Source organism: Acyrthosiphon pisum, chromosome A3 (assembly GCF_005508785.2).
Source record: "Acyrthosiphon pisum isolate AL4f chromosome A3, pea_aphid_22Mar2018_4r6ur, whole genome shotgun sequence".
Classification (NCBI taxonomy): domain Eukaryota; kingdom Metazoa; phylum Arthropoda; class Insecta; order Hemiptera; family Aphididae; genus Acyrthosiphon; species Acyrthosiphon pisum.
Window position 1 is genome coordinate 36739370 of NC_042496.1, and position 19042 is coordinate 36758411.

General features: G+C 28.9%; 3 protein-coding genes across 4 annotated transcripts in view; 2 read left to right on the forward strand and 1 right to left on the reverse strand.

The window, feature by feature from the left end:
* The first annotated feature begins 3807 nt into the window (after nt 1–3807).
* On the forward strand, nt 3808–5153 carry LOC100164917 (S-phase kinase-associated protein-like). The gene is given in 1 exon segment (NM_001162174.1): nt 3808–5153. A coding segment is annotated over 1 exon segment (489 nt). The 5' UTR covers nt 3808–3974; the 3' UTR covers nt 4464–5153.
* A 1721-nt stretch (nt 5154–6874) lies between these two features.
* LOC100166931 (polyubiquitin-G) lies at nt 6875–11707 on the reverse strand. Of its 2 annotated transcripts, XM_016804222.1 has the most exons (3): nt 11473–11707; nt 7284–8197; nt 6875–7055 (listed from the first exon to the last, which is right to left on the reverse strand). In XM_016804222.1, the coding sequence occupies exons 2-3, from the start codon at nt 8188–8190 to the stop codon at nt 7045–7047; spliced, it is 918 nt and encodes a 305-aa protein (XP_016659711.1). In that variant the 5' UTR covers nt 8191–8197; nt 11473–11707; the 3' UTR covers nt 6875–7044. The 2 variants fall into 2 exon arrangements, with proteins under 2 accessions (XP_016659711.1, XP_001947010.1); XM_001946975.4 differs by having other exon boundaries at nt 6875–8197.
* A 4069-nt stretch (nt 11708–15776) lies between these two features.
* The window catches only part of LOC103309387, a 6349-nt gene continuing 3083 nt past the window's right edge, over nt 15777–19042 (forward strand). The window contains exons 1-3 of the mRNA XM_008184680.3: nt 15777–16222; nt 16644–16748; nt 16831–16932. Coding sequence (XP_008182902.1) covers nt 16115–16222; nt 16644–16748; nt 16831–16932 — 315 coding nt within the window. The 5' untranslated portion in view covers nt 15777–16114. The remainder of the gene's footprint in view (nt 16223–16643; nt 16749–16830; nt 16933–19042) is intronic.

Here is a 19042-nt window from a genome sequence, read left to right on the forward strand (position 1 = left end):
ACTTTAGCACAAATGGTAGAACTGGACAAAGTAATGCTCAATTATAACATAGTACAGCTTAAGAGGTATTTAATATTTATTTTCACATAGAAATTTATTCAACTTTATCAATATATTTTTAAAGAGTAAAAATTACAATAACTGACAAACGCCTAGCAAACATTGATTGACATAAATGTATAATTAGTAGAATGTTATAAATGTACAATAAAATAGGTATTAGATAATGTAATTATTGCATAATATTCACATTATACAATGATAATAAACGAATTACAATTTAAAACGTGACATCTATTATGGCCTGTTTTACAATCGTTAAACTAAGGTTAAACCACTGAATTCGACTGGTAAAGTCAGTGGGTTAAGCGTAATTAAAGTTTAACCTATGATTGTAAAAAGGGGCCCTTAGTTACATACATATTTAAAACTTCTTTTAAAAATGGTTTTTTTTATTTATATATTTAAACTTTAATTATTTTAAATAGATTCAATTGAAGTTTCTCCTGTTGAAGGATTCTACATTCTGGAATACATGTCTTTTACTCTTTTCATCATTAGACATTGCATTTAATTATTTTTCATATACATGAAACAGAGTGTAATAAAAAATTGAAAGCTTGAAATTTTTACCCTCAATTATTTTATTGCTGTCATTGACTTATGGAAGCATCAATATACTCCGAGCCACGACACCCGTTTCCCGACCAAATCGCGGTCAAATCCGTGCATCCCCCACCCATTTGACATGACGATGTACCACGATCATGCCCTTCAAAATTATATAGTAATACTATTAGTATGTATCATGTTGTAAAGTGGGGGAAACGGGGCCTTGGAACGATCACTGCCATCAGTCTGCATGCGCGTAGCGGATTATTTCTCTAATGGCCCATAGTATAACACCTACATATTTTCAAATATGTTAATATGTTTATTCCAAAAATATAACAATTAGGTATTAATAATTTATCTATATTTTTTTTTTTTTATTTATAAAGAATATTTACAATCTGTGTTAGAATAACACAATACTAAGCAAATTTGATAATTTATGTACAATATTTTAACTTTGAATAATATTAAGAGGGAGGCCAACCAGTGATGAAATTGAACGTGATAAAATAATTATACACATAATATAGGTAACATCGGAAATAATATTTTATACTACAAAATTTAAGGACAATAAATTATTGTATGTTATTAACAGCCACTAATATACTTATAATAATAATAACAATAAGTATGAATTGTAACATTAAAAAAATAAAAATATACAGTATTTAATATTTACACAATAAACAATGAAAGTAGTTAGTAGGCAGGTAATTACTAATTATATTTAAATTTTAAATTTATAAACATGATTGCAGATAGTAGATATACAATTAACTTTTTTTAAGTACATATAGGTATTAGATAATTATAATTCACATAGGTTCTTAGTTTCTTACAATTGAAATTATAATAATTGTATTTTAAATATTTTTTGATAGAAATATTATTTTTTTACTATAGTGCTTAGTTTAAAATAGTTTTACATATTATATAAGTAAGAAATGTATTTTAACATATTTTAATTTTTACATTAACAATATACAATTCATTTGTTTTAGAGTGATAATATTATTAATGATAAGAATTAAGTTATAACTTTAAGTACCTACCACTTAGATATATTTTGCTTTTTTTTTTTAATATGGTTTTGTAAAAAAAAAAAATTACTTATTTAATAACTTCTATATAATAATTAGATTTGAGTATTCAAAATATATAAAAATAATAATATTTACGTACATCTGTTATTCTTTTTAAGTACCTATTTACATAAAAGAATTTGTTTCATCTTGGGTTTTAGGAATCTGTAACTTATACAACCAATTTTTAGTCTGACCAGTTTTACGAGTACCTCCTAAGGTTTGTACATCACTTTTGTAGTACATATGACCGTAATTGTTATAATAAGGTATGAATTTTAAGAGATTTTTACCATATTCTAACATTTTACTTTCATCAGATGATGGCCCGCAATAAAATATAATGACACCCAATGCGTCGTCTGAGGATCTTGAATTTTTGTAATTGGTTGAACATTTCATACCTATAATTCCATTTAATTTACCTGCATCATACAAATTACAGCAATTTTCCCACATTTGATCCAACTCTGACTTTTTAATAAACATCATCCATTTTCCTATTTCCATTTCTTCCATTTTACTATATTCTGCTTCTGCAATATCAGAATTCCTATGATGCAACCAACACTCATCATCTGTTTCAGTTGGTTTTTTTCTTTCAATGTTTTCACTTGAATTTGCTATACATTGATTTGATATTAGAGAATTAGACGAGACAACTTCACTCTGCGCTGACATAATTAGAAAATTACTAAAATTGATTTTTATAAATGATAGTATTAAAACGAAACACTGCACTCTATAGAGTTTAATTTAACTAATTTGTATATTATTATTATTTAATATTTTAATGTCATAATTTTAAACATAAAACAGATTCTATTATTTATTCTTATAAATTTAAAACCGTGGTCCTTTTGAAGTTTTGCTTGTAAAATTGATTAAATAGACTGGCGGTATTTCAAATTTTTATACCGGTATCCGATGTTTGCTTACTACCACGATTTAAGGCGCCTTCAAAGCTCACCGTCACGATAGTACCAGAGAATAGATGAAATCAGAATGGACACTCTCCAAAATTTTACATGGGCTCTTATGGCAGACACGGTATTTTGAGCTAAAGTGCCACCAGTGTTACCAAAAAGTACAGTAAAAAAAATATTGTATAAATAATTTTATTATTTCCACCGAAGAATTGGCGGTTGATTTGAAATTTTGTAATTTATGACATATATTTTTTTCAATGGATATTGTACATTTCATTAATAAGAGTAATAATATACTAATATTTATGTATGGCAGTTAATGCGATCTACACATAATATATAATGTAATAATATATAATATATAATTATATATATATACATAATAATATATAATATATAATTATATTCATACATAATATATATAATCATATTATGATGGTCGACCTTCCGATAAAAGTGATTTCCTTATCGCAGTAATTGTCTTCACGGAAATACCCATGGTATTTTTTTTTGTACTCCCTATACAAATTAAATTATTACAGACAGATATAGTGTAATGTATATTTAATATTTATATAGTTACTCCAGTCAACTAACTGGAGTCCAATATAGTTTGTGATGCAATTGAGTGCGCATATCGTTTCAGGGCCGTCCCAACGATTTGCGGGGCCCGGGGCAGAGTAAAATTGCGGGGCCTAAAATGTCATTATTGCACGTCAGTTGCATATCGCGTATGGGAGCTATACTCCCCAAATTTGAAACTCAAATGTGCGCAAATAATCTTAACAATTTCATCTATTCTGTGAGAGTACTATCTTAAATCGTGTTTACTACCGGTATCTACGGTATTACCATATCTCGGTACGAGGATATATATATTTATATCCATAGTCCTTATACTAAGGTTAGGTTAGGTTAGTATAAGGTCTATGTTTATATCAGACTTTTGACCATAGTATACCAACTACCAAGTATACTTCTTTGAGCTTTGACCAAGTCCAATCTACTAAATTTAAATTTAAAAAAAAACCGAAACATCAAAATATGGTTTGAAGACTTCAAAGTTCAAAGACTCAAGTCTCAAAGTCAGGTGTGAATCAACAGCGGATAAACGACACAAAGCAAGAACACCAATTGACCTGATGTTTTTGTTATCCTGATCTGGATAAGATAAAAAAATATTGTTATTTGTTATAGTTTATATTTGTATTTAAGTGTTTACTATTTTATACAGCAATACGGTATTACAATTTTCACATTACAACATTTAAAATAAAACAACAATCTGATAGAAAAGTAATTAGTAAATCCCACATAATCATTCGAGGAAGACATTTGCATCAAGATGCCGATGATAAAATTGCAAAGTTCGGATGGCGAAGTGTTCCAAGTAGATTTCGAGATCGCCAAAGCATCGGTGACCATTAAAACTATGGTCGAGGACTTGGGCTTAGAAGAGGAAGATGAAGAAAACGTGCCATTGCCGAACGTAAACGCTGGAATATTAAAAAAAGTCATTCAGTGGGCGACCTATCACAAGGACGACCCACCCGTAGCCGAGGATGACGAGGGGCGCGAAAAGCGTACTGACGACATATCCAGCTGGGATGCAGATTTCCTGAAAGTCGATCAGGGTACACTATTTGAACTCATATTGGCTGCCAACTATTTGGACATCAAAGGCTTGTTGGATGTTACGTGTAAGACCGTTGCTAATATGATCAAAGGAAAAACTCACGAGGAAATAAGGAGAACATTTAACATTGAAAATGATTTATCAGCTGCCGAAGAGGATCAAGTACGTAAAGAGAATGAATGGTGCGAAGAAAAGTAACTTCTCCTTAACTACAAATTAATGTACTATTTTTTTTGTCAACCGGGTCATAATTTTATATACAAAATATCAATATTTTTGTTTTATATTTATTTAATAATTCATAATTGTGAAGTTAAACTATCAACATAATTTGGATGAACACTTTTAGTATGTTTTACATGCTTAATTTTGACTGCTATCATTAAATTATGTTTCTACTAGTAATCTTTAAATATATTTCACAATTTTATTGCGTTTTACACGTTTATTAGGTAACTATTACAACATAATAGATAGTTTACATCTTGTAAGGTGTGGTGTTCATTAATCAACAAATAACTATTCATTTTTGCTTATTGCTCGATAGTATAATACAACTTTTTTAAATTTTTTTTTTTTATGTATAGTATGGACATTAAATATAATTATGTTGAATTTATATTTGTGTACAATTTAAGAATAAACCAATTTTTTACTGAACATTTATTATATGTATGAAAAGCAATTACTAATGTAATATATAATACAAATTATTGCTATGGACGTCAGTTTTTTTGTATTAAAGAAGTGATTGTAATTTATAGTATATAGTAACAAATAATGTATGTAAAGTGTATATTAAGAAATGTATGTACTAAATACGAATTAGAAATTACATGGTATATTTTATAATTATTATTCATCATAAATACATTTGTTTTCAAACTACTTATTTATTCATTGGTGTGCCTTATATAGTGGCACTGAACACGTAACCCAGGTAGTTCAATTAAACTGTCTTCAAAATTGGGTGGGTGAGTCAAATAAAGGAGTACTTATCTTTTTTATCTTTCTACTATAATTTTATTGAACACAGTAATGCCATTAAATTATTTATACATGAATTAGTTAAGCTCGTTTCTCAGAAGTTTGAAGGGGTGGGTCAATCAATCAATTTGAACTACCAGTTTTAATTTCATTCGGCGCCACTCGTCTTAAAACTTGGAGAAAATTTAAGTCAATACATATTAATCTTATTAATCATTATATTATGATCACCCCCAAAACCTTATTATAAAAAATTACTTTAAATGACAAGTTCAACATGATATTATTAGGGTATGTATAATATATTATTTTTTTTTAACGATGTATAATATTGCGACTGTTGTAATAATTCATAAATTAATGTGTTTTACAATAACATGGCTAATCTGCATTCAGCAGTTTAAATTTGTTGTTGTTAGATTCAGTATTAGATGAACTAACCATTTGTCAAACCTTAAGTTAAGAACATTATCAGTGTTCTCTCGATGATTATTTAAAATGTTTAACTAATACTTTACTCATAATTTGCTTAAAAATGTAATTATAAATACCAAATAGAGAAGACAGAAAATAGTCTAGGCTAAATTGCCAAACAGTTAATTTATTCTAATACTAAAGACAACACAAAATTGGAACTACTAATTGTACATTTTACATTAATTGTAAGACAGGGAGACAACAAATCGGATACCATGTTCCCATAAACATACAGTTATAGCAGATTATGATATTTGGCTATAATAAAAATTACCAGTATATTACGATTGGCCCAGTAATCATTTTTACCAAACTCCAGAATCAGTGCATAATATGACGAGTTACGTAACATTGAATATGTACATATTTCATAATATCCCTAAAATAAATTATGTTCGATCAGTTGGTCGGCTATACACCACTTTATTATGTTAAGTCAGAAGTACCTATATAAAATTAGTATATTATTATATAACCTCTAAATGTTGTTATATTATGGTTGTACCTGTATATTCATAATTAAATACTATAAATTGTATCGTACATAATACCACAAGTTATAAATAATTGTGTGTAAATCAGGCTTATCTAACACATGTATATAAATACATAGAGAAAAACATTTACATTAATAAACATAAAATATGAATTTTTTAAGATACATAGCATATTAATACGTTATAACACGGTCAATGTTTATTTGTAAAATATCCTAATATTAGGTACTCAGAAATATTATTCATCCAAAATTGAAATACTAATTATTAAATTTAATGTAAGACGTGTAATAGCATAAAAATATATAATTATGATATCAGACACAATGCCAATTCAGAAATTAAAACAACTAATATCAAAATTTTAAATTAGGAAAAAAATATGATATTTTTGGATTAAATGTAGTATTAGCAAAGCAGGTAGTAGTATGTATATATCATCACTGTAATGTAAAAAGTAGTAAGTAAAAACTAAAAATTCTTATAATTTTATTTATAAATGTATGACAACTTAATATCATAATTGTCTTTTAATAAAAAATATTTTAGTATTAAATTTAAATTATAAAGTTGTTGACATTACCAGTTTTTGTATTACAGCGATAATGTATTTTAATAATATATTTACATATCATTTGTAAACCAGTGTGAAATGAATAAACATAGAATTTTATTTTATTATTTATGATTAAATGTTTGTATAATTTTTACTAAAAACCATTATCTTATCTCGAGGGCATAATCAAGTATAATGTTAACTTTTATACAGCATTCCAGTTGCTTTTTGTTAAAGATAGATTGCTATTGGCCTGAGAAATTTACATTCCACCTCGAAGACGGAGTACTAAGTGAAGTGTTGATTCTTTCTGAATATTATAGTCGGATAAAGTACGGCCATCTTCCAATTGCTTTCCGGCAAAAATTAATCGCTGTTGATCTGGTGGGATCCCTTCTTTGTCTTGAATTTTAGCTTTCACATTTTCAATAGAGTCTGAAGATTCTACTTCCAAAGTGATGGTTTTGCCAGTAAGGGTTTTCACAAAGATTTGCATTCCACCTCGAAGACGGAGTACTAAGTGAAGTGTTGATTCTTTCTGAATATTATAGTCGGATAACGTACGGCCATCTTCCAATTGCTTTCCGGCAAAAATTAATCGCTGTTGATCTGGTGGGATCCCTTCTTTGTCTTGAATTTTAGCTTTCACATTTTCAATAGAGTCTGACGATTCTACTTCCAAAGTGATGGTTTTGCCAGTAAGGGTTTTCACAAAGATTTGCATTCCACCTCGAAGACGGAGTACTAAGTGAAGTGTTGATTCTTTCTGAATATTATAGTCAGATAACGTACGGCCATCTTCCAATTGCTTTCCGGCAAAAATTAATCGCTGTTGATCTGGTGGGATTCCTTCTTTGTCTTGAATTTTCGCTTTCACATTTTCAATAGAATCTGACGATTCTACTTCCAAAGTGATGGTTTTGCCAGTAAGGGTTTTCACAAAGATTTGCATTCCACCTCGAAGACGGAGTACTAAGTGAAGTGTTGATTCTTTCTGAATATTATAGTCGGATAACGTACGGCCATCTTCCAATTGCTTTCCGGCAAAAATTAATCGCTGTTGATCTGGTGGGATTCCTTCTTTGTCTTGAATTTTAGCTTTCACATTTTCAATAGAGTCTGACGATTCTACTTCCAAAGTGATGGTTTTGCCAGTAAGGGTTTTCACAAAGATTTGCATTCCACCTCGAAGACGGAGTACTAAGTGAAGTGTTGATTCTTTCTGAATATTATAGTCGGATAACGTACGGCCATCTTCCAATTGCTTTCCGGCAAAAATTAATCGCTGTTGATCTGGTGGGATTCCTTCTTTGTCTTGAATTTTAGCTTTCACATTTTCAATAGAGTCTGATGATTCTACTTCCAAAGTTATGGTTTTTCCAGTAAGAGTTTTCACAAAGATTTGCATCTTGAGACTGAAAAAAAAAACAAATTTAATAATGGTACAATAAATACATTTTTAAAAACTGAATGATTTTATAAACCAATTACCTTAACTCGGGGAGGGCGTTAAATTGTTTTAAAAACATTATTTCTGATAATTATATTTTATGGTGCATTAATTATTTATGAAAGTAAATACAATATACGTTGTTTTAAACATTTTAAATTGTAGGTACATAATAATTTTTTTTCTTATACAACACATTTATAGAAATATTTAAGAAATACTAAATTGGAGTTTTAATTATAACCAACATTAAAGTCTCAGGTATATTAGGTTGATTATTAAAAGGTTGAGAACCCTTGTTATAAATAATGATTGAATTTATGATAAGCACAAAAGATTCAGTAAGACAATAATTTGTCTTATAATTAAAATATGTTTTTTGAAATAATTTAATAAAATTGTATTTTGGAATAACATGGTAGATTTAAGTTTATAAGTATTATCATTTATAAACTATAACAAAAGTACAGAAATGTACCTATACCTTATGGCTTATATTGATTATCTAGGGGCTAGAAGTGGTAACAATATTATAACTAGCCTCATTAATTTTTTTATATAAATATTTTAAATCAAAGAAATTGTTAGTAATTTTGTAACATTGATTAGCTGTTGAATTGTTATGCTTATGATAATGAATGTTGTACTAAATATGGAAACAATTACTATTAAATAATAGTATAATTAAAATTAATATGAAAATGAATAGTTTTTATCTTATCCAATACAGGATCTTGTATAACATTTTTAACTATATTATTTACTAATATTTACCATTATATTTTTTGTATTTTTAATGTTGATTGTAAGGATTGTTTAAAGGAAGAGTGCTTAGTGCATACTAGTCACAACAATTAGGTACTACAGATAAAGAAATATGACTAGCTAGCAAAACCTGTATTCTTAATAGGTACGTACAATTACTACATAAATAATTCTTTTTTCTTTTATCTTGGGATTAATGATTAAAAAACCAACCTTGAAATAAGCCTTGAATAAATACAAACAATAATGCTAATAGAATTACTGATGTAGTGGTATTTTTACAAAATTGATCATGAGACTAAAATACCCAAACGGAACGAGTTTATACTTTGTAATATAAGTACATTTCCATTTCAACACGTTCAATGCCACGGTCGACGGGTAGTCGACATCAGTAATATTTTGCGGGTCGCCAGTGTTGACTACCCGTCGACAAATATAAATTCGCTTTCATGAATCATAATTTTGATGGCGATGAGATAACGTTTGAAATATATTGTAGGCGATCAGGTACTGTTTCAAGAAGCTAACAATATAATTGGTTTTTATTTTTGTTAATTTTTTCCGTAAAAACATATTTTTGGTGCGGCGACCTGGGCTATGCTTCGACATTTCTAGCGGAGCTCAACGTGTTAATACCTAGTTGAAATCTATGAAACCTTATGCTTGGCCTTAACTTGTTTGATTAAAATTATACAAAGAAACATTGAATTATGATATGCGATTTTAATAGTAATGACTAAAGAACCAACTAACCAGTAGGAATAAACAAGGCTGCAACACAAAAAATAAAATAAAAAAGTGAGAAAAGTGACCAAAAATTGTTTTTTTTTTAGGAGACTTTAAGTGACTACCTATTTAAATGAGTACAAGCTATGCTAAAAACCTGTGTATTTTAACGCTTTTTCCCCATGTTGAAATTTTATTATTACAAGAATCCTTTATTAGGAGCCAATACACATCTTGAACTGTACATTTTCCAATGCTCGGATAAAAATATGATTTAATTTGATACACACCAATAACAAAAAAAAAAACACTAATTTATTTGTTGACAAATTGGAAATTTTTAGTGTAAAAAACACTTGAAACTTTAATAACTAAATACCTATAAAGATTTATATTAAATAAATTAGAGGAGATTACAACTAACTAGTCATGATCATAGATATATACAACAAGATAGCCGTCTCCTTCTTGTCATCGAAGTCGGCTGCCATTTTCAAAGCAGGCAATGTTTACAAAATAATATTATCACAGTATATAATATGTATTGATGAATATAAATGTATATAAAATATAAATCAATGTAAAATAAATGTAACATTGCCTGCTTTATAAATGGCGGCCGATTTCAACATTGGTCACAACTGTAGTATAAAGACGGCTATCTAGTTGTTGAGTATATCTATGGTCATATACATATATTGGCTATAGTAGCACATAACAGTATTCAATACATCCATAGATCATTGGTCAGTGGTCACACAATATTTCCAGCAAACTTTTTTATTGATAGTTTACAACAACCACAGAATAGGTGAAATCAGAATGAACACTCAGCAAACCTATTCTGTGCTAAAATCACGGACTAAGGGCCAGTTTTACCATCTCCCGTTAAATTTAACCGAGTCCATACCGGTAATAAAATCTGTTATCAGCCGGTTAAGCGTAATCGAAACATACCGATGATTGTAATACTGGCCCTAAGATGTAGTTAGTATATTATATACCCTAGTCCGTGGGTAAAAGTCCCAGAATTTTAATTACGTCTAGAAACATGATAATAAACGGCTGAAAGACAAGTGAGTAAAGTGACGAAGTTGCAGCTCTGCAAGTTTATAATAAAAATTTCCAAACCGGACTAAACACTACGGATCTAACTATCTACTCCACAAGACTTAACATTTTTATGAGGTAATAAATAGGTAATAATACTAAAATAATGAGTTTGAATGTAAAAAATTAAAATTTCTTCGATTTGCCTCATTGGTCTTAATACGCATTAGCAGTTTTGTAAAATTTGTGATTAATGTGAACTAATTTAAAAATTGCAAAATTGCACAAGACGTCGTAGGTAGTCGTACAAAATTAAAAATTTAACTATTACATAATAATACATAATATATTCTGTAGATAACAATCGACATAACAGTAACCCAGAGACAAAGGAAACCCAAACGACCTTGACTGGATGACTATGCAACTTACGATTGTACAACACAATAACAAAATGGCGGCGGCCCTGGCTGATGTGGTATCCACTGGATGTTAATATACTATCCAGTATCGGGCCACACACGTAGTAAAACCAACATTTTTCCGAAGAAATAGTTATTCGAAATAACAATAGTATATTATCGCCAAACGAAATCGTTTGATTTTGGGGAAGAGCAGCCCTCAACGGTGAACATAGCCCGATAGGCATATAGACGATTTACAAATTTTAATAAATTGATATTATTGTATAATTACCTTAGGATGATATGTTGATTTAAACGTATGAAATTTGATGTTCGATAACGTTTGTTATTTGCTCGAAGTTGGTAAATAACTATGGAAACTCGGGAGATCAAAAACAATGAAAAGTGAACGTGGCTGCAAATAGACAAGTACTTGCTCAGCAACAACAGCGACGACTGTAGTCTATACTCTGCGTGAGTGTGTGTGACTGTGTGTCTGTGTCTCAGTGTCTGCAGTCAAAAATCAATAGTCATTGCACAGGCCACACTGCCACAGAACAACAGTCACGACAAAATTGAAAATATAGAGGTATGTCAGCAAAAATACGTATTTGAATCTCGTCTGCGCATCCCCACTTTTTCGTATGTGTAGGTTCTCCGATCATCAATGCTTTGGTATATACCATAGAGTATTAGAGTTACCCTATGATATATACGACCAATGAGTGGCGGAGAACGTAACACCATTGATCAATGGTAACACACAGTAAGAAGTGGGAGATATGCGCATCAGAGCATCCATGACGAAATAACGTTAATTTTATAATATAATTTTATAAGTTCGTTACGAGTCATAGGGTTACGAGACTAGTACACTTTTTTTTTTATAGTACTTCTCTATGAATCATATTATTGGCGATTGAAAGTGATAAGTTGTAACGGGGACCAAGGTTGGTATATATATTTATAGGATATAATTATTATTATTATATATACTATAATATATCCACCTTGACGGGGACCTTAAATCATATATTATAATATAGTATATTATGATCTAAGAACGGGGACGCTGTGTATCATTTGTATGTTATTTTACTAGTTCCCCATTACAGATCCACCCCCCGTCACCCCGATAATTGATAAGCTTTCAATCGCCACTCGCCAGTAATTAATAATATATTATGTACTGTAATATTATATTACAGACTACAGTACATGATATAAATATTTAATAAACTTAAGTCTTTACAAGGTATATCATGCCATGGTGGAGTTTAATATAATAGTATATTAACTAATAACTAGGGCAGTGAAGGTATTGCATTAAAAAACACACTAAATTGATTGCATTATTGCATTAAAATATATTAAAAATTGCATTGAAAAAATTAAAAAAAATTAAATTATAATCAATAAAATCAAATATATTAATACATAATAATTTATAATAATAAAAATTAAATATGAATATTGCTTACATTATTGGCTATTGCATTGCACTACAAATGATTTTTTAAGTTTTCAAAATCGAATGATCTTCTGTTATCGCACAACAAATTTTTGTATCGAGAGAAACTTCTTTTTACGTCAGTACCTAGTTGTTATTGGCGCGCACTTGAAATAGATTAAATCGTTGCCGGTCAAGTCTTCTGGCAAGCCCTCCATTAACTGTATTTCTCCACTTATAATTTTCGATATACGAACAATTGTTTGATATCCTTCATTTTTTGTTAAATAATTTTGAATTTCTGGTTTATTAATATTCATTTTGTTTATTTTGTCCCGTAATTTTTTCTATTTCAGTTTCAACGTTTTTAACTATATAGATAAAGCTTCGAGACTCGAGTAATGGAACGTGTTGGGTTTCGAGTTTGGTGATTTCTACTGGTATGAAACCAATTGGAATGAATGAATACCAAGTTGGTTTCCATAGAACTATCCGACAAAAGATATTGAGCTTGTTCAATAGAAAAAGCATCATTTGAATTTTTAGTAATAACTATTATTTATTAAGGTCTATGGGATTATCACAAATCGCTATTTTATTGTTTAGAAATTTAGAACCTATAATTAGAATTCGTGTATCGTAATCTATTACGCGTTTTGTACTACTAGTTTCTTTATTTTAACAGACGATTTTTTTATAACAATTTCAAAATTTTCAAACACGCAGGTGTTTCAATAGCAAAATCAGCTTTATTTTTTCAAATGGTAACTATACTATATGTTTTAATGGATTCCGGTAAAGTTTTTTTTTCTGAAAATTTTGATAGTCAAATTATCAATTTTGGTTCGCTAGTTTATTAATTATGGTCCTCTAAAGTTTAGTAAAATATGCTATAATTTTTTCTTATAACTAACTTTTATAACTTGAAATTTGGACCATAAGTTCTCTGTATTGGTAGGTATATCGCATGCAAATTATGAATTTAGAAGTTAAAATTCTTTAAGAATTATTTAACAGTCGTGATTTAAAATAAACTATTTGCAAGATATTTAGATAAATAGTCAATCTCAATATAGGTCTGTACGACTGTACCTAACTTAGGTATACTTTTAATCTGAGTTAATACTTAATTATACAGATTTTCAATATTATTATAGCAAGAATCAAATACCATTAGGTATTACCTTAGCCACCTAATAAAGAATCCAAATTAATGCCATTGTAAGAAAAGTATGATAGGAAAAGTACAAAATAAAATGTAAATGTCCAAGATTAAAAATTATGAAGGGTTATGAATTATAATTCCTAAATTCATACTTTGCATGCGATACCTACCAATATAGGGAACCTATATGGTTCAAATTTCAAGTTTATCTCATTTACGAGAAGAGGACCACAAAACATTGCACTTTTTTCATTACACAATTTTTTTTGACCCACATACATATCTAAAAGATTAATGTCTACAATCGAATATCATTTACCATTATTACTTTAGCCACCTAATAAAGAATCCAAATTTATGATATTGTAAGAAAAGTAACTATGAAGTAATTAATTATGATTACCTATAATAACAAATTAAAATAATAATACTGATTTTGATGTTAATATTAAAATAATGAACTATGCCAACAATTTGTTTATGTTTTTTTTTTTGAGAGTGTCATTAGATTACCGATTAAACTACTAAAGTGTTTAAAAAGGTTTTTCAATCCTTAACTAAAAAATTGAACATTTAATACATTTTAACTATAAATAATCATCTTAACATTTTCAATTTGATACATTTTGTCAAAATTCAAACTTTAAATGCTTATAAAAAAAAATGTGTCTGAGTATTTTTAATATTTTTCAACTGATATTGTAACAATATATCAGGAGCCTTGTAATAAATGTTCAAGCTTTTTGACTCAACGAATAACATTTTATTGACTTATATAGAAAAAAAATAAAATTGGAAACTGAAAATGTCTGTAAACAGCTCAAATAACAAGTGAAAATATTTTCAAAATTGTATGGTGTATAGAAAATGAGAATAAAAACATCCAGTGATATCTATGGTCATTTATTTTAAAGTTCCACCAAAAATCAAAATCGATTTTGTGTAAAAATTCCTGTTTTTACTTAATTTTTCATTTTACCTAACGATTTGAAAAGTATTGAGAATTTTATGGCACCAACTAGATTCACTTTCCCATCGGAGAAGTTCATGAAGTTGAAAATCTAAGCATTATTTCGACAAATTGACTACTTGTCACTAAAGACCCAAAAAAAAAAAAAAACACATTTCATTGTAAAATCATGCATTCATCGCTCCACTCGGAATCTAAAAAAAACACTATATTTTTATCATATTTTTTTTCTACACGTCAGATCGATTATTTCAATAACTTAAAACCTGCCCCTGATAATGTGGTAGTTAATTTTACAAAATACCACTTAGATGTTTATCCACAGAGTAATAAAATATTACTCTCTATGTTTATCTGTTGATTTGCATTGTCATAGATTTATCTGACTATCTGAATTCTGAGACCGTTGGACCAGTGGCGTATTTAGGAATTTCAGGATAGGGGCAACACATATTTGCCGCCCCCCTCAACAGTAAATGTATTTACTAATATACTGCATATAATATATATAATAAATATATACTAATTTAAAATTGTAATGTTACATTCAACAAGGAAGGTATAATTAGACATTTAAACAACATTATTGTACCAGTTAAGAGTGAAAAAATATTATAAATAAAATAGTAAATCTTTCAAAATACCTATATGTGTGACGACAAACGAATAATTTGTTAAATAAAAATAAAAATTTGCCGCCCCTCTAAATCTTTAAAAATTTGCCGCTCTGGGCAATGGGACCCATAGCCCCTACCTAAATACGCCCCTGCGTTGGACCCAGTGAATACTGAATAGTGATCTTGTGCATACTTATAAACTCATTAGTTATTACCATTCTTAGTTCATGGTTATTAAACTCAGTCGAGTTACAATAGTTACAAGTTACAATGGTATTATAATAGTATATTAATTGGTGTAATTATTACTTTCAGAAAAACAAATACTTATAATATTATATTATCACCTAATAACTTACGATTTATTCAGTGGTTGCTGGTCAGTGGTCACACTGTAAATAATCCATTTTCCACTACATAAATAAAAATACCTATGATGTAGCCACATCCTGTCCACGGCTTGGTTGCATGTAACCTCTTTGGTAACCATAGTATGCACTTCGATCACATTTGAATATAATGAATGCGTCCTATCCATGTGTATACTATATTAACTATAGTCTATAACGAAAGCCTATATAGTCAATCGTCATTCATCATTAAGTACAGTTGACACATCTTAATCTTAATCTTTTTAGATTAAACTGGTCAGAAAATATTTTAAACGTAATTTACCTGTATAGTATATTGGTTATTTGTCAAACGGAATTCCCACCGAATTTTGATCCAACTATGTCCTTTCCTTATAATTCAGATGAAGAGGAATGTGCCACCGCAGAATACGGCAATGACGACACAGTCGACCTGACCATGGACAATGATAATATTTCAATTGTTACAGTGTGTATATTATTCTCATATTGTATTAATAATAATAAGACATAAGTGTGCATATTTAAAATATACACAAAACTACATCGTATAGGTTTTCGTAACCCAATTCATTCATGGACCATGCGGCTAGTCTCTTAATATATAGTTATTTATAAATATATAAAATAGTTAGTAATATGACGTTAAGCAATGGTTTTTTTTAAAGTAGCTTCCTGTTGTATCTCAAAGGTCACATATTCCACCATTCTTATTAAAAGAGTTTTTTAGAACTTAAATTATTTCGGATTGTTAAAACCACTAATGATGCCATATAATTACTACAAAATAAATAAATATAATATAAAGTATTTGGGCGCTCCTTATTGTTCTATTATGCTATTGTTATCTAATATATATATTTGTTTATTGGTATTTTAAATTCAATTAGACAATGTCGAACGAATCTTCATATGCATCAACTGATATTACACCTGCTAGTCAGCAGGTAGAATACATATTTGACTTAACTGACGATGATACCAGCTCCACAGATGTATGTATTGTATTATTGTTTTATCTTTACGAATTTTACACTATTTTATGATATTTTTCTTTTTTTTTTTAAATGTTATTAGATAAGCTCATTGGATAATAAATTACCTTTTGCTGAATCAGACGTTACTACTCCGGTTATTCACGACAACCGGCCGAATATGAATGTCACTAGTTCAAAACTGGTATGAAATTTCCTTAACTCGGTTGTTGGTACTTATTTCCTCCCATCTTCCTTATAATATAGCTATTCACAAAGTACACACGTTCAAGTGAACGCTCTTGTAGGCGCGGATCCAGGGGTCATGGGGGGTCATGACCCCCCCCCCCCCCTCCCCCCAAAAAAACATCGAGATCAGGCCTTTCGTGTTTATTTAACAATTAATATAATATACATAAATTGTATTCTTATTTTTTTTTTTCACAATAAAAATAATATTTTAGGTATATTAATTATATAGGTACATAAAAACTACATCACCAATTGTTCATAAAATCATAATTTCCATCAAACTTCTAAGAATGTACAAGTATTGTTATTTAGTAAATATAAAAATAATACCTAATAAATCGGCGGAAATGTTAGATTGTTCGACGGAAAGATGAGATTGTTCTCAACTCGTATATTATTAAGGGTTATACGTAACCGATAATTGGATAATCGCTATTCACTTATTTGGGTTCTAATAACTTGTTGCAAAAATAAAGCAAAATACCATAGTACCTACCATTGTACCACACAACGTTACTAAATATTTAATTATGTATTTATGTGTATCATAACTTATAAATTTATAATATAATATTTCTTTTAATTTTGCTGTGAACGTTTGGATAATTGAATACGTACGTTGGTCGTGGAGTAAATGTTGATGACATTATTTCAATATTTGGTACAACAGAACAAAGGAGATGAAACTTTGTCGTTTAATTAAAAAAAATAAGTGGCCGTTACACTCGCATGTATTGTCTCCGTCTTACAAATCTACAATATAGCATAAACTGTTTTGGGCGAGATAGAACCACTCAGGCTGTAGTAATAGTTCAGACTCCAAATTGATATGCAATATAGTTAAGAACATTATATGACATGAAATAAAGTTTTAATTATTTTGATATCACTTGTACAAAAAAAGTTCTTATTGTTTAAAAATCCATTTTTTTGTGTTTTTCAAACTTACGTAACTTTTTTGTTGTTTCGATATCGGAAAAATAAAAACGCCATTTCACAGCCAAATTTCTCCTTTTTATGAGGTGACAATTTCATTTCTTAATTATGACTGTAACCTTCTCAATTCTTTCCCGTGAAAAACAGTTTTTTCATTGCTTTCATGTATAAGACGGAGACAACATAAATTATGTTTCTATGATTACAATTATGATAGGTAATATTTTAAATACAATAATTATTAAAATTTGTATAATATTAAAATTATTAACATTAAACACGTAGCAAATTTTTTTTTTGTCCATAGTTAATATTTACATTCATTGCTATTTAATTTATTTTTTTTTTTATTTATTATTTAAGTTTTAAACGGGCCAGGCCCAATTACATACATAATAATAATAACAACAATCGATCGTTAAAGTAATATACATAAACAGAATAATTATAGAGAAAAACAATAGAGGTACAATATTAATTATTATACATACATATTATTTAACATACTTATAGCTATGAATTAACAAGTAAGGAATTACAATAATTTTTTAATGAGTTGAAGTGTATTGTTTTTGTAATTTTGACCATAGTAAATATTTACATTATATAGTAGGTATAGCTTCTATTAATAATTAAAAAATTTAAATTTACAGTTATACCGTTATCAAGAACATTATGTTATATAAAATATTATGTATCATATTACCATATCAAATATTGCAATAAACACTTGTTGTGACTGCGGAACTAGAGTATTATCAAATTACTACGCGGTCCCAACTCGTGTTTAATTTAGGCGATCAAATATCTCAGGAATTCATTATCCAAATTGAGTTTTCCCAAATGCGCTACGACACGGATAATGCTATTCTATATTATTTTATGTATATGTTGTAAATTTGTTAAAGCTACTGCGTGAATACTCCATAAATTATAAGATCATCCCGCGAAAATCAATTCCCATGGATAAATTAGGTTGTGTGTGGTTTATGCGTAGTGAAAATAGAGTTTAACTATTGGGAGCGATTCCTCGCCACAGTTCTACTAGATCTTCGTATAATCATTACTAATGATTTCCATAACATTATATTTGTACTACGCTTTATTACTGTAGTACGGCCAGCGAA

Coding starts and splice junctions, on each gene's coding strand:
- LOC100166931 (XM_001946975.4), bottom strand. CDS start 8,190: ATGCAAATCTTTGTGAAAACTCTTACTGGAAAAACCATAACTTTGGAA.